This window comes from Oryctolagus cuniculus, chromosome 15 (genome assembly GCF_051225735.1).
Source record: "Oryctolagus cuniculus isolate XC-2025 breed Fujian yellow rabbit chromosome 15, ASM5122573v1, whole genome shotgun sequence".
In the NCBI taxonomy this organism is placed as follows: Eukaryota; Metazoa; Chordata; class Mammalia; order Lagomorpha; family Leporidae; genus Oryctolagus; species Oryctolagus cuniculus.
The window spans coordinates 323,153-336,322 of NC_142881.1; the positions used below are offsets into that span (position 1 = coordinate 323,153).

A 13,170-nucleotide genomic window follows, 5' to 3' on the forward strand; every position below is an offset into this window, starting at 1 on the left:
CCTGGAGCTGCAGGTGGTTCCGTAACTGGGAAGTTCGCACGTTACTTCTGCAAGGGCCTCCCCCTCCCTCCCCCGTCCTCCCGGACGCCGGTGGTCGCTGGGAGACCTCTGGCCGCCGTCCTCTAAGAACTCCGGCTTCTTCCCTGCTGGGGCTGCTCCCTGTCTTCCAGCTGCGCTATTTCTTCTTCTTTTTCTAAAGACTGACTTATGGTATGCAGCAAGTAAAGCTGCCGCCTGCAGTGTCGGCATCCCCCGTGGGCGCCGGTTCGAGTCCCAGCTGCTCCATTTCTGATCAGCTCTCTGTTGTGCCCTGAGAAAGCAGTGGAAGATGGCCCAAGTCCTTGGGTCCCTGTGTCCACCTGGGAGGCCTGGAAGAAGCTCCTGGCCCCTGGCTTCAGATTAGCACAGCTCCTGCCATTGCAGCCATTTGGGGAGTGAACCAGCGGATGGAAGACCTCTCTCTCTCTTTCTCTCTCTCACTTTCTCTCTCTATGCCTCTGCCTCTCTTATTTATTTGAAAGGCAGTCGCAGAGAGACACAGCATTCTCTTATCAGCTGGTTCCCTCCACAGATGGCTGGGCCAGGCCAAAGCCAGGAGCTTCCTCTGGGTCTCCCACGCGGGCACAGAGGCCTAGGCACTCGAGCCATCTCCCTCTGCTTTCCCGTCAGCAGGGAGAGGAGTAGGGGGACCTTGAGCCGGCGCCTACGCAGTCTGTGGCATCGCAGGCCAGGGCTACACTGCCAGCTCACTCCGCTCTCCCATCCGCCCGCCGTGAACAATGCGCGGTACTAACGTTTATGCTGGATTGTTCTCCTGCTTCTTTGTGGAAACGTTGTTGCTCAGACGCACATCCTGGCGTGCTTGTGTCACCAGCGTGCTGCCACGTGCGTGTTTACGTTGCCAGCGTGCGTGGCTGCCCACGGAGGCGCGGCCTTGGTGCCGCCTGCCCCTCTTGGGTGTTCCTGGCCTCTGTACCGTCCGTGCCGGCGTTCACTGCGGTCCCGTGCCACGTCCTCCTGTGCCACCGCGTGCTCCCATCCCCCGGCCAACCCCCTGACACTGGGGGGCTGTGGCAGAGGGGAGGCCCCACCCCCAGCCTCAGCTCCTGGCATCCCTTCTATGCGCCCTGGGGGGGTTCGCTGTCCAGGGCTGTCAAAGGCTGAAGCCTTGGTCTCGCTTCTGTGCCTCGACAGAGCCCTGGCGCGGCGCGGCCTTTCCTCGCCTCCCCGCCGGCTCCCCACGCCGGCCTCCGCCCTGCCCTTGCTGTGTCCTCGGCCTGTGTGGGAGCCAAGGGTTCTGAGTGTTTCAGATTTAGCCGTCTCAGGTCTGCACACCCCAGGGCAGACACGGGGTCCGCTGGGCAGTGGGGGACCTGGGGCCCGGGGAGGGACTGCCCAGTTACCTTCTCGGTCACCAGCTTTTGCTCGGCCGCCTCGGGAGCCAGGAAGAAGGAGTCGCGGGGCCCTGGAAGAGAGCAGGCCCCGTTGTGCTCCCCTCGGCCTGGCCAGCGGCCCTGGACCTCGGCCCCGGGGCGGCCCCGCTGACGCACCATTGTCGGGGGCCGGCCTGAGGAGCACCGTCCCGTCCTCGGCCACCAGCACGGAGTCCGGACACAGGTAGGCTGCAGGAGCATGCACCCAGGGGTGCGGTCAGGGGCCGGCAGGCTGCGGGGTCCGCAGCATGCACAGGCGACCCTCGGTCCCTGACGTCCCATGCTGCCCCTCCCCCAGGGCCATGGTGTGGACACCGCCCCGGCCCCGGGCTCGCTGGGTCACCTGGGGGCTCCGTGGGCACCTGCAGGGCGCGGAGGCAGGCCAGGCACAGGGCCCACAGCTCGTACTCCCTGAAGGGCCGGCCCAGCTTGCACAGGAGGTCCTGCAGGGACAGGTCCTGTGGGAGCAGAGAAGGGGACTTCCTGGGGGCGTGGCAGGTGACACCCCCCTCCTGCGAGGCGGGGCTGGGGAAGCAGTGATGTCGCAGCAAGCGTGGGTGAGGCTGGAGGCCTGGCCACTGTGAAGTCAGCCGCAGCAGGGCCCCCAGGAGCCGGCACGGCCGCGGGCACAGCAGCCCCAGGCGGCACACCATGCACTTGTCCCCGCTAGATGAGGACGCCTTTGGGGACCTGGGCTCAGTGACCTGGGCGCTCACCCAGGTGCAAAGGGCAGGGAGTGTGTGGGAGCCAGGGCCAGGGAGCCGTGTCCAGGGGGCAGTCTGGGAGGATGAGGGATTTCTGGGAGGCGGTGGTGACGGACGCTGTCCAGGCCACTGAGCAGGCAGTCAGAGCTCAAGGCCCACACTCGCTCTGTGTGTCTCCCTGGAGGGCAGGTCCTCCACATGAGCTCAGACACACAGAAGGTTCCAGAAGCCAGTGTCCTCCCTGAGACCCCCTTTCAAGGCCCCCTGTGCGACAGAGGGGCTGGGGTGTGTGCTAGGGCAGCCTGGATGCCTGGTGGGCTGTGCCCTGTGTGGGGGCTGAGGTCAGGAGTCCCGATGCCAGAACTGTGGCTGGGCGCTGTCCTCAAGGAAGGGACAGCCCCAGCCACCTCAGTCTGCTCATCTGGCCCTGGGACAGATCTTGCTTGAAGTGACCACGCCGTCCATGTAGTTGCTCTCCAGCGCTCGCCAGGACTTGAATGGAAATAAAAGCCCCAAAATCCCCCGCCCCTCATCCTGTGGGTCAACCAGCGGTGGCCGTGTGCGTGGCCCCCACCCTGGGGCGTTCAGGGGACACAGCTCAGGAGTGAGTGGGGGCACCGCAGGCCTGGCTCGCCTGCGTCCTAAGCCAGATGTGGGGGCAGGGCCAGGCCAGGCCGAGGCAGACAGGAAGACCCTGGAGAGGCTGGGAGGTGGTGCCGCTGGCAGTGCCTTGGCTGTGGCCAGCTCCCCCCCCCCCCCCGCAGCCGCTGGGAGCCTGTCACCCACCTGCTCCGGGGATGCCACTCCGGGAGTCTCCTCGCCAGCCATGGGTGTCTCCGCTTCACTGCCTGCACCTTGAGTGGCCTCGGGACAGGGCAGGGACCTCTGCTCGGCAGGCCCCTGGCTGGAGCGTGAGGACTTGGGGCCCCCATCTCCACTGAAGCCTGGGCCTGGTGCCCCCGTGTGCTGGGGCTGCGGCTCCTGCTCCAGCTCCTTGCCCCTGGAGAGGCCGTTCCTTCCGTCCAGCACGGCCTTCCTGGGGCCCGCAGGGGAGCTCGCAGGCGGGGGCAGCTGGGCTCCAGGGCCGGAGGCGGTGGCCTCGGGGCCCTCGGGCAGGAGCCTGGGGGACGTGTGTGTGCGCTGCAGGTGGCTCCTCTTGAGGAGGTCTCTGTCCAGCTCACCCAGGGGGCTCAGGGGGCCCAGGACGAGGCTGGCCAGCCCCTCCTGACAGTGGCTGTCCCCATTCTTCATAGGGGCTGATGGCAGTGGCTTGGGGGGCAGGGGTCTGTGGCGCAGGCTGGGCTCCCCAGAGATGGGGGGCTGGGGCAGGCCCTCTAGGTCAGTGCCGAGGTCCCCTGGAGGCCTTCTGGGCCCCACGCTTCTCGGCACAGGCACTGCCTTCCAGGTGCTGTCGCTCATATCTGGATACAAAGCAAGAGGCATTCACAGCAGAGACAGTGACATGGAGCCGCCAGCATGGCACCCATCCCGGCCTCCACCAGGGCTCCCCGCCCGTGTTGCACCACACTGCACGCGTCCCCTGGACACCCGGTTTCTCATCCGAGGGCTTGTCAAGGTCACAAGTGGTTCCCAAGGGAGAATGGGGACCGGGCGAAGCCTTCTCCCAACCTCCCAAGGGAGAATGGGGACCGGGCGAAGCCTTCTCCCAACCGAGCGCCGCCCCTGGGACGGGACCCCCTGGCCCTTGCTGGCTCTGAGCTCAGACAGGCGGAGTCCCTGTGAGCTGTGGAAACCCCACAGCTTTGAGCGTGCAGAAGTGGATGCACCTGCCAGCACTAGTGGCGCTGGCGGAGGGGATGAGCTGAGCGGTGTCACGCCTGCACCCACTCCTGTCCCCAAGGTGCCCAGCACCGGCCTGGCATGCTTTTGAGGTCTCTACTAGGTTTTCGCAAAAATGCATTTTCATGAGCTTTTTGAAGACCTGGTCGCATGGATTTCAAAAACCGGCTTTTGCACCAAAATGACATCATCTTCAATGCTATTTTCCGTGAACTTTTTGAAGTACCCTTCCTCTGTGATCTGTTTGAAACCCGTGTGTGTGAATGTATGAGTCCAGGGGCGTGGGGGTTTAGTAAGATTGAGTGTGCCTGGGATTGTGTGTAGGAGGCTGTGCGGGCGTGTGGGTGCACTTACGTGCGTGGGCAGGCGTGTGTGCGTGTGGGGGGGCGCTCTCTTACCCTGCAAGGCTCCAAAGGACTCAATGGAGAGCACACGTCTGCCGACGGCCGAGAGGCTCCGGCACAGGTGGCAGGAGGACGCGGGCCGCGTCTTCTCCCGGCACAGCGCGATGACGCTCTGCGGACCGAGGTCCTCTCAGGAGGCTGCAGAGGGCTCTGCCCGCCGCCCGCCTCACGCGGCGTGTCCGCAACGCATCCCAACAGCGCCCAGCGAGGCGTGCGGCCTCGGCTCAGGAGCGCTCACCTCCAGGCGGGGTCTGTCTGCGGGCTCCTCCGCCTGCATCTGGCTCAGCAGCGTCTCCAGCTCCGCGCTCAGCCTGGGCTCCGGCTCCGGCTCCACCGCGTAGTCCAGGGCCGCCTTCAGCGTGGCCCCCAGGGAGTAGATGTGCGCCTGAGGCACCGGGGCCGTGAGTGAGGGGCCGCGCTGGGGGAGCGCCCCCTACCCTGCGGGTTCTCCCGAGACGGGGCGTTGGGGGAGTGGACAGCGGTGTCCTACCCAGCTGGGGGCCTGGGTCCAGCTTGCCCCCAAGCACCCACCGGCTCCCGCTGGTTTTCTGCCCACCCCAAAGGACAGACGGGCGTGACGCGTGATGTGTGATGCTTGATGTGTGCTGGGCGCAGCCCTTCCCCGCAGGAAGCTGAGCCCAGCAGGACTCAGACGTGGAAAGCCCCGCGGCGCAGGCGCAGCGCTGCGCGGGAGCGCGGGGCTCCAGACTGCAGGGCGGGCAGAGGCGGGGGCGGCGCGCGGCGCGCGGCTCGGGACCTGTCTGTCCTTAATGATGAAAACGATGCAAACGGGGAAATGGTGCCGGCGCCCCAGTGCGCTCAGAGCCCACCTCCCCGCGCCCCGCACGGGGTCCCGCGGGAGGGAGCCGCGTGAGCTGAGAGCGCGGGGCTGGCACTTTCCTGCGTGTGTCTCCCGGGAGACGCCCGTTCACGCGGCTGCGTCGCTCACAGGCCGAGGGAAACCCGTGGAGTGAACGCAGAACTGCAGCGCGGGAGACAGGATGCGACAGGGCTGAGCGGGGAGGCTCAGCACCCGGTGTGCACGCTCACACCGCGAGGGAGGAGAGGCGGACGATGGCCTCGCGGCCTCGGAGGGAACTGAGCTCCAGGAAGAGCAAGGAACCGGAGGATTAGCCGCCGCGAACGCTGGAACCGGCCCCGGCAGGATCCGCGGGAGGAGGGCGCAGGGGAGCCGACTTCGTGAAAGACGGGAAAAGGAAAGGAAGCAAGGGTGCCGCACCATAGGCCTTGGCCTTGGCCTAACCCGCGGGGCCACAGCTCCGGCCCTTCCTGGAAGCTTTTACGGCTGGGCTTCAACTACCCCCCGCCGCGCCCCGGGGGGCTACAGAACGAAATGGGGTCACGCCACTGACTGAAGCTGAGTCACAGCAGGAGGCTCCTGGTGGCAGGTGGCAGAGCTGTGTGTGGAGGAGGGGGCCTGGACCCTCCCTCCCACTGCACAGAGGCAGCTCCGGCCGCTCCCTGGCTGGATTCAGACGTGGCTCAGTGTGCCAGGCAAGCACACCCCCCTGGGGAGAGCAAAGCTTTGGGGCCCAGGGCGGGGGCGCAGGTAAGCATCTGTCAGGCCTGGGCACAGCGGTGGAGCATTAACAACCACTCCTGAGGGAGGAAACGGGCCGGGAAAGCCACCACCCGTGACCCCGGCATCCCACACGGGCGCCGGTTCAAGTCCCGGCTGCACCTCTTCCCATCCGGCTCCCTGCTCATGGCCTGGGAAAGCAGCAGAGGATGGGGCGTGCGCTTGGGCCCCTGCATCCGTGTGGGAGACCCGGATGGAGTCCTGGCTCCTGGCTTCAGCTTGGCCCGGCTCTGGCCGTTGTGGCCATTTGGGGAGTGAACCGGCGGATGGAAGACCTCTCTCTCTCTTTTCTATTTCTGTAATTCTGCCTTTCAAATAAATATTTAAGAAGATATCAAAGCACAATGATGGAGCTTTAAGAAGCCGGCCGGGAGGCTGCTTCCGCGACAACGGAGGTGCTGCTGTGCACGGACTTGGACTTCCTGAGGCTGCGCGTGGCTTGCAGACACGTGAAGTCGCGCGCCTCACTGGCTGGTTGGGGAAAGTGTTTTTCTTTTATAGTATCTGTTATGTATGTTAACATGCAGTGGGTTTACTGTTGTTTTAAAATGAATTAATGGCATGTGTTTTCTAAAATCTCAGTTTCTGGCTGCAAGTCTGGCACAGTGGCTGAGTCTCTGCTTGGACGTCAGCTCCCTAGGGAGTGCCTGCTTTGAGTCCTGGCTGCTCCACTCCCATGCAGCTCCCTGCTCACGGGCACCCTGGCAGCTCAAGTGCTCGGGCCCCTGCCACACACGCGGGAGACCCAGATGGAGCTCCAGGCTCCTGGCTTCAGCCGGCTGTCCCCGGATGTTGCAGGCATTTGGGGTGTGCACCAGTGGATGCAGGGTCTCTTTCTGTCTCTTTCCCCCGCCTGTCCAGTAGAATGAAAATGCAGAGCGATAAAACCCACATGGATGAAAACTCTTGGGGCTACTCTAACATTTAGAGTGTAAGGGGGTCCTGGGACCGAAAAGCTTTTGAGAATGAACGCTTTAAAGAAAGGAAAAACACACAGCCTGCACTTGGCACCTGCAGTCCTGTCAGGGTGGACGCCAGCCCACAGCCTCTTGGGGAGCAGTGCTAACGGGGGCGGGGCGGGGGTTCCAGTAAACAGGTGCACCTCCACCTGCCCAGGTGCCCACCATGGTGCAGCCTATGGGGGAGACGCTGGGGACAGCTCGGCCTCAAACAGGCGGGGACACTGGGGACGACTCGGCCCTGTACGGGGACCCGAGTTACTATCAGGGCCTTGCTTTCTCACTGGCACGGGTCCCCTGACCGGAGCACAACAGAACACGTTGAAGTCCATGCGTAGACAGGGATGACGCTGCCCCAAGACCACAGGGTTTGGATCCTGGGCCTTGGGTCCAACAAGACAAAATGCCTGACGGAGTAGGGGCCCACTGGCCACGTCTCATGGTGTGGGGATCTCAGTGGGGACCCTGCAGCCTCCCAGGGCAGGGGCTCGAGAGCTGCTGTTCCAGGGTCAAGCTCTGTGCCAACAACGTGCAGCCACCAGGCTGTCCGGCACAGACTGAGTTTTCGTCAGTCTCGGCTGCTAATGGCTGGGAAGTCTTTGCTGCCACCCTGGGGATTGGGCAAGCGGGGTCAGTGCATTGGTCCAGTGCCCAGCACAGTGCTTGAAGGACAGACAGAACCTGATGGACAGGCGGCACCCAGGGGATGGACAGCATCGAGGGCCGGGGGGGTACTGTCCCACACGCCCAGCTCACATGGAGGCTGTGCTGCCCATTGCCCTGTCACACGCGTGTGCAGGCCCCGAGGCCACGCACCTGCTCACGGAGCCCCCGGGGACGGAGCGAGCAGCCCGAGGGTCAGGGCGGCGTCCCTCACACGCAGGGTGATCACCTCGGGCCTCGCGTCAGAACACACGTCCACAGCACCCCGGGGCCCGAGCCCGCCCTCTGCCAGCCCCGTGAGGAGCTCACTGCCGAAGCAAGAGACCTGGGACGCGTCACACGTGTGAATCCCCTCCCCAGGAAGCACGCCAGGAAACCGGAGTAGCCCCAGACTGTCCAAGCCACGCCCCCACTGAGCTACTGTCCACCAGGGCCCTGGGGCCGCCTCCAGGGCTGTCCCCCAGCGCTGGGCAGCTGTGGAGGTGCACACTCACCTCAAAGGTGTTCCCCGTCACATCCAGCTCTGGGGGCACAAAGGCACCCTCAGGGTCATCTTGGGCAGGAGAGAGAAGGCAGTGAGTGCTCTGGTCACACAGGCCCAGGAAAGAGGAGGGACCCCAGGCCCCTCCCGGCTGCTCCTCTCAGGCTGGGGTCCCTGGGGACGTTGTCAGCATCAGAGGTGGCAGTTTGAAGTGACGTCTGCTCCTCAGAGAGGAATGTGGGGAACTGGCTCCGAAATGGAGGGCGGGAAGGAGGAGGTGCCGTGGGAACGGCTGGCGCACCTGGGCCAGGTGAGTCTCCCCTGTGAGCCCCCTGCACCTGCCTGAGCCAGGTGAGTCTTCCCTGTGCACCCCACACACCCACCTGGGCCAGGTGTCTCCCCTCTGAGCCCCCCATGCTCATCTGGGCCAGGTGAGTCTCTTCTGTGATTCCCCCCGCACCCTGCTTGGCCACATGTCTCCCCTGTGAGCCCCCAGCTCATCTGGGCCAGGTGAGTCTCCCCTGTGCACCCCCCACGCCCACCTGGGCCACGTGCCTCGCCTCTGAGCCTCCAGCTCATCTGGGCCAGGTGAGTCTCCCCTGTGCCCCCCAGGCCCACCTGGGCCACGTGTCTCCCCCGTGCACCCCCCACGCCCGCATGGGCCACATGTCTCCCCCATGCGCCCCCCACGCCCGCCTGGGCCACGTGTCTCCCCCGTGCACCCCCCATGCCCGCCTGGGCCACGTGTCTCCCCCGTGCGCCCCCCATGCCCACCTGGGCCACGTGTCTCCCCTCTGAGCCCCCAGCTCATCTGGGCCAGGTGAGTCTCCCCTGTGCCCCCCAGGCCCACCTGGGCCACGTGTCTCCCCCGTGCACCCCCACGCCCGCCTGGGCCACGTGTCTCCCCCATGCGCCCCCCACGCCCGCCTGGGCCACGTGTCTCCCCCGTGCGCCCCCCACGCCCACCTGGGCCACGTGTCTCCCCCGTGCGCCCCCCACGCCTACCTGGGCCACGTGTCTCCCCCGTGCGCCCCCCACGCCCGCCTGGGCCACGTGTCTCCCCCGTGCGCCCCCCACGCCCGCCTGGGCCACGTGACTCCCCCGTGCGCCCCCACGCCCGCCTGGGCCACGTGACTCCCCCGTGCGCCCCCCACGCCCGCCTGGGCCACGTGACTCCCCCGTGCGCCCCCCACGCCCGCCTGGGCCACGTGTCTCCCCCGTGCGCCCCCCACGCCCGCCTGGGCCACGTGACTCCCCCGTGCGCCCCCCACGCCCGCCTGGGCCACGTGCCTCCCCCGTGCGCCCCCCACGCCCGCCTGGGCCACGTGCCTCCCCCCGTGCGCCCCCCACGCCCGCCTGGGCCACGTGCCTCCCCCGTGCGCCCCCCACGCCCGCCTGGGCCACGTGTCTCCCCCGTGCGCCCCCCACGCCCGCCTGGGCCACGTGTCTCCCCCGTGCGCCCCCCACGCCCGCCTGGGCCACGTGTCTCCCCCGTGCGCCCCCCACGCCCGCCTGGGCCACGTGTCTCCCCCGTGCGCCCCCCACGCCCGCCTGGGCCACGTGTCTCCCCCGTGCGCCCCCCACGCCCGCCTGGGCCACGTGTCTCCCCCGTGCGCCCCCCACGCCCGCCTGGGCCACGTGTCTCCCCCGTGCGCCCCCCACGCCCGCCTGGGCCACGTGTCTCCCCCGTGCGCCCCCCACGCCCGCCTGGGCCACGTGTCTCCCCCGTGCGCCCCCCACGCCCGCCTGGGCCACGTGTCTCCCCCGTGCGCCCCCCACGCCCGCCTGGGCCACGTGTCTCCCCCGTGCGCCCCCCACGCCCGCCTGGGCCACGTGTCTCCCCCGTGCGCCCCCCACGCCCGCCTGGGCCACGTGTCTCCCCCGTGCGCCCCCCACGCCCGCCTGGGCCACGTGTCTCCCCCGTGCGCCCCCCACGCCCGCCTGGGCCACATGTCTCCCCCGTGCGCCCCCCACGCCCGCCTGGGCCACATGTCTCCCCCGTGCGCCCCCCATGCCCAGCCCGTCTTCCTGGCGCTCACCGCTGAGCTGCTCCATGAAGCACACGTTGCCGCTGGTGTTGAAGGCCAGCGTGTCAGGCGTGATGCACAGCGTCCGGAAGAGCGGGGAGTGGGCCACACTGTGCATGGCCAGGCTGCACTCGAGACACACGGCCCAGGCCTCCTGCTCGCTCAGCCCCCGGGCCCGCAGTGACAGGATGTCGGCCAGCGACACGTTCTCCTGCCGAGACGGGCGACTGTGAGCCCCGGCAACCCCCCCCCCCCCCCGTGTGCGTTCCTGCGTGCGGCTCAGGGGCAGGGTCTGCGCTGCACAGGCGCCTCCTGCTCGGGGGTCGGTGCTCAGAGCACACGGGAAGCCAGGGCCGAGAGCCCGTGCCAGGCTCACAGCGGAACGCAGGGACCGGCACGTGGGGTGGAGGCCACACCTGCGGGGCCAGCTCTGTGCACGGAATGAAGATGATCACACGATCACACGCGTGTGACACAGATGTTAGCTCCTGCCCGTTCACCTGGAGGACATGGTCACCTGTGCTTATGGCCAGGCTGCCCAGGCCTCCTCCACACTGAGTGCACCTCTGAACCCACGAGGGCGCCCCAGCTCTGTGGGAGCTCAGCTGTGATAGTGATGGTGGCCACCGACGCCACACTCACAGATGCACACGCGTGCACACGCCACATAACACCCACATCCCCTCACACACGTGCACACGCCACGTAACACCCACATCCCCTCACACACGTGCACACGCCACATAACACCCACATCCCCTCACACATGTGTACATGGCACCTAACACCCACATCCCCTCACGTGTGCACATGTCACCTAACATGCGCATTCAGTGCACACACAGAAATACAACACCCCCTTTACATGCGTGACACACAGACACATGGGGACATGCACACTTTCACACATACACATGGATGTAAGAGACACTGATGCACACTTACAAAGTGCATACACACGCATGCAAGAGTACACATCTGCACACCCATACTACACACATGCACACATGTACAATCACAGCACGCATACCTGCCCACACACTCACTCACATGCACATAACATTCACCATACACTTAGATGCACGCACACATGCATGCTGTCACATGTGTGGACACAGAAAGCCACCGCTCCTGGGCCAATGGACATGGCGCCCTCCACCTGCCGTGCTGTGGACTCTGTGCCTGCTGGACCTGGAGCGGGGGGCTGCAGACTTCACGTGTGTGTGGCCCAGAGGCTGACTGTGGGTGGTATGTCAGCATGGAGCCCCATGATGGGATCACAGTGGCTTTCACAGAGACGGACACGCCGGCTCTGCCCGCAGGAGGCCCGGGCGGCGCAGCCCTCGACATCACACGTCAGGGACCACGTGACGAAGAGCGAGAAAAGACACACACACTCGGCCGTGAGGCCCCTGCGGGGCACACGGCGCCTGTCGTCCTGGGTGCTGGTGCTGGTGCTGGTGCCGCCCCAGGTGCAGAGTGCAGGGTGGGGTCAGGAAAGGATGGAGCTTGTCGAGGGCAGAGCCCCCACCCGGCTTGTCCTCGGTCACATGACACTAGGGTGCCCAAGGGCCCCTGAGCCCCTGGGACCTGGGGAGGGCCCCCGCCTGCAGGAGTCCCAGGACCACAGCTGACAGATGAAAGGCCCAACCAAGGGATGCACATGCACACCCAATGCAATGCACACACACACAACACATGCACACACATACATGACATGCACACACACGTGCACACACCTACACCTATACCCACACACGTGGCACCAGGGCATGGCCCGTGTGCACCTTGGTGGAACCTCTCGGGTCAGCCGTGGGGGCCTGGGTCTGGCCCCGCCTTGTGACCCAGTGACACCCCCCGTCCACGCCTTCATGGAGCCCAGGGAGGGCTCAGTGACGTCACTTTCCAGGCCTTTCCGGCACTTCCTGTGGCAGTCCCCATTCATGAGACCTGTGATCTGGGCTCTGCAGGGCCCAGGGCTCAGGGGAGCCTGGAGCTCCCTGGGCCTGGTCGGGCAGGTGCGTGGGCACTGCACACACACGTGCACTGCGCACCTTTCGCAGTCCAGTGCACACAACGCACGTGCATGCAGGCACACACTCTGGGGCACTAAGCCATCGCAGCACCCAGTGAGTTTGTGCCAGGAGGAGACACGAAGCCTTCCATGACACGAGTCAGCCCCCGCCCCCTCCAGAGCCTGCAGCCCTGCTGGCCCGCCCAGCTGGTGACGGACAGGTGGGGCCTCGCAGCCTCCAGCACTGGTCTGAGGCAGGCGTCCTGCAGGGGGCTCTGCCTGGCCTGGACTGAGCTCCACGGGGTCCTGAGCTCTGCTTCTGGACGAGGACCCTCACTCAAGACAGGATCCTCCCAGCCCCTCACACCCTCAAGGGCAGGGTCCAGCCCACACGGGGCTGCAAGACCTTACTGGCTCCCCTCTGGCCCCTGCCCCCTGGAGCCCACAGCTGTCCCTGTGCCCCCAGCCTGCCCCAGCTCAGCAGTGGGAACCACTCTTCCTGGCCTGAGTCCCTGGCGGCCAGAGTGAGGGACACGCCTTGGCTACAGGGCCAGGGGCACCCACAGCCACTCAATCTCCTTGGGTCCAGGGGCTCCACAGCGGCCCCTGGTGGCCAGGAGCCAGGTGGGCATCCTGCTGCAGAGCCCCCTGCACTGGCGGAGCAGGTGGTGCTGGGCCCAGGGCCCCGAGCAACTCCATGGAGGCCTTCTGGCCTGGGCAGAGTCTCTCAGGGAGGTGAGAGCAGTAAAGCAAGGCGGCCTTGGCGCCCACGGACGCCGGCCGGGGCCCCACGACCCCGCCCCACAGCATTTAGGCTCCTGCCAACACCACCTTGAACCAGCCCCTTCTCCACCAGGTACAGACCCAGCTCCTCAGGCCCACAGCAGTCTCCAGGGTCTTCCTGGTCCATGGCCCCCGCCACTGCCCAGCAAGGCACTGCCCGGGGCCCACACGTGCCACCTTCCTTGCAGCGGGAGAAGGTGCTCTTCGAAGAGGGCTGAGCCTGGGGTGGGTCAGCCAGTCCCTGGGTCCCAGAGGGCAGGGCGGGGCTTTGATCAGCCGCCTCAGCTCACCGCAGGGAATGC

At 66.4% G+C, this 13,170-nt stretch overlaps 1 protein-coding gene across 3 annotated transcripts in view; it reads right to left on the reverse strand.

The window, feature by feature from the left end:
- Positions 1–13,170, reverse strand: part of KNDC1 (kinase non-catalytic C-lobe domain containing 1) — a 37,387-nt gene that overhangs the window by 21,564 nt on the left and 2,653 nt on the right. For 2 of the 3 annotated variants that reach the window (XM_051839413.3, XM_051839415.3), the window contains exons 2-9: positions 10,084–10,282; positions 8,058–8,116; positions 4,580–4,726; positions 4,336–4,453; positions 2,924–3,558; positions 1,777–1,891; positions 1,551–1,622; positions 1,404–1,465 (exon numbers count right to left, since the gene is read on the reverse strand). In XM_051839413.3, the coding sequence (XP_051695373.1) occupies positions 1,404–1,465; positions 1,551–1,622; positions 1,777–1,891; positions 2,924–3,558; positions 4,336–4,453; positions 4,580–4,726; positions 8,058–8,116; positions 10,084–10,282 (1,407 nt within the window). Of the gene's footprint in view, positions 1–1,403; positions 1,466–1,550; positions 1,623–1,776; positions 1,892–2,923; positions 3,559–4,335; positions 4,454–4,579; positions 4,727–4,831; positions 6,939–8,057; positions 8,117–10,083; positions 10,283–13,170 lie in introns of those variants that run through there. The other variant, XM_089313771.1, reaches the window with a different exon arrangement.